Raw genomic sequence first — 1,640 nt, forward strand, 5'->3', positions numbered from 1 at the left:
CGTGCCAAGCCATAGGTTGTTTCAGGGTTCCATCTGTGACGATTAGCCTTGTCCTGACTTAGATCACCTCATATGTCACCTCGTCGTTTCAGGGTTCCAAGGGTAGCCGAGCTCTCACGTAGATATTTCAGAAAGAAATGGTTCTCAAGAGAATGATATGTGGTCTGAATTGAGATTTTGGATGTTTTTGTAACCTGCACTTTGTACTGACGACTTGCCTTTTTATATTTTGTATCAATCCATCTACACTTGTACATTAGTATGGACATGGAATCAGTGTTTCAGGACAGTCACGCGCTTTGTGGTTCTCAAGTTCATGTTGGACTAACTCAAGTCCGCATTTGCCGTCACATGCCACTCTTTTGTACTTGCATGTGTTCTCGTGCTCTTTTATTCGCATTCTCTGCATTTTTGTGATGCAGTTTTCATGTGGACAGGGCACGAGCTGAAAAGGACATGTCTGTTGGTGTTTTGGAAGAGTTCCCAGTTTGCCGATGCAGGTACACTTCTGCGCAGCATCTATTGACCCTTAAGAATTCCAAGTTCAATAAATCATACTTTAATTGACATAAACTGGAAGCACGTGTTTCTCTTCATGAGAACCCCAGACTAAAATTATGAGGCAAATTTGCATAATTTTAGAACAAAGTCATTGTTCAGGGCTTTTATATGAGCATTATCCGGCCCTAGGAAACTTTGAAGGACTTGTCCATCCCCAGAAGCCATTGTATATATGTTCTCTCGTTTTCGTTATACCAAACATGGTCAACGATTGGGATCAGAAACCATGCGTGGCTTACCACAGGCGATCCAGGGTCTGTAAGGGTATTCGCGGGAACCAGGAAACGAATGAAATATAGCGCGGGATCCAAGAAAATATACGCATGATTGGGAGTATTGGCATCGGCCGTTGCACGGGAATTGCCTAATTCAATATCCTGGCTTTCTTATTTTCGGGTAAAACGTGATGGCAAATTGTCGCGTGACGCGGGATTTGGGGACAAATAGAGCGTGAATCGGGATCTGGATCCCCCTTCCATATCCTGACAATGGGCTGACCCAGCTGAGGAACTAATGCTCTAGTGACAAGTAGTTATCTAAACAAATGAATTCATGAAGGCGAAACAAGCAGACCACTTTTCCATGCACTTACCTACATCGACTGGAGCTGACTCCTGATTATGATTTTTATCTTCTCTTTGGGGATGACAATAAACTTTTAGGTTATCTATGACGCCTCTAACAGTAAGGTTACGCGAGAAATTCCGGTCTTCAATCAAGCTGTTATCCAAGGGGCACCTATCGACACTCCTCAACCACTGTCCAATGCAGTATCGACAAAACGAATGTCCCTCTTCACAACTCATGATGGGATCTCGCAGAACTTTGCGGCTGTAACAAACAACAAAATCAACCAGAATGTGTAAGATTTATCTTCGCTCAGCAATAGACCCCTTGCACTGAGTCCCGAACGGAATTGTTCTGGGGAAAAAGCATTAAAACAATTAAAATTAAAACATCTTTCCTCATCCAAAAAGCTTTGCCATCCAGCACATTTTCCCATACAAATCCTTATGAAATATGCGATTTTCTATAATGAAGAGATAGAAAACGAACGCGCGTGCTATGGTGAGTTATAC

General features: G+C 42.6%; 1 protein-coding gene across 1 annotated transcript; it reads right to left on the reverse strand.

Annotated features, from left to right (window-relative positions):
- Positions 1-223: 223 nt before the first annotated feature.
- Positions 224-1,379, reverse strand: LOC148913471 (TNF receptor-associated factor 5-like). The gene is made up of 2 exons (XM_089030348.1): positions 1,154-1,379; positions 224-528 (listed from the first exon to the last, which is right to left on the reverse strand). Exons 1-2 carry the CDS (start codon positions 1,365-1,367, stop codon positions 257-259), a joined length of 486 nt encoding a protein of 161 aa, XP_088886474.1. The 5' UTR covers positions 1,368-1,379; the 3' UTR covers positions 224-256.
- Positions 1,380-1,640: the final 261 nt, after the last annotated feature.

The sequence above is a fragment of the Actinia tenebrosa genome, unplaced genomic scaffold (genome assembly GCF_029948245.1).
Source record: "Actinia tenebrosa isolate PJP-AT-01 unplaced genomic scaffold, QUT_ActTen_1.0 PGA_scaffold0__85_contigs__length_37466705, whole genome shotgun sequence".
Taxonomy (NCBI): Eukaryota; Metazoa; Cnidaria; class Anthozoa; order Actiniaria; family Actiniidae; genus Actinia; species Actinia tenebrosa.

Bases quoted from the DNA above. Each gene is read 5' to 3' on its own strand.
- LOC148913471 (XM_089030348.1), bottom strand. From the start codon at position 1,367: ATGAGTTGTGAAGAGGGACATTCGTTTTGTCGATACTGCATTGGACAG. The intron at 529-1,153 runs GTAAGTGCATGG...GGAATTCTTAAG, and splicing joins GTCAGCTCCAGTCGATGTAG to GGTCAATAGATGCTGCGCAG.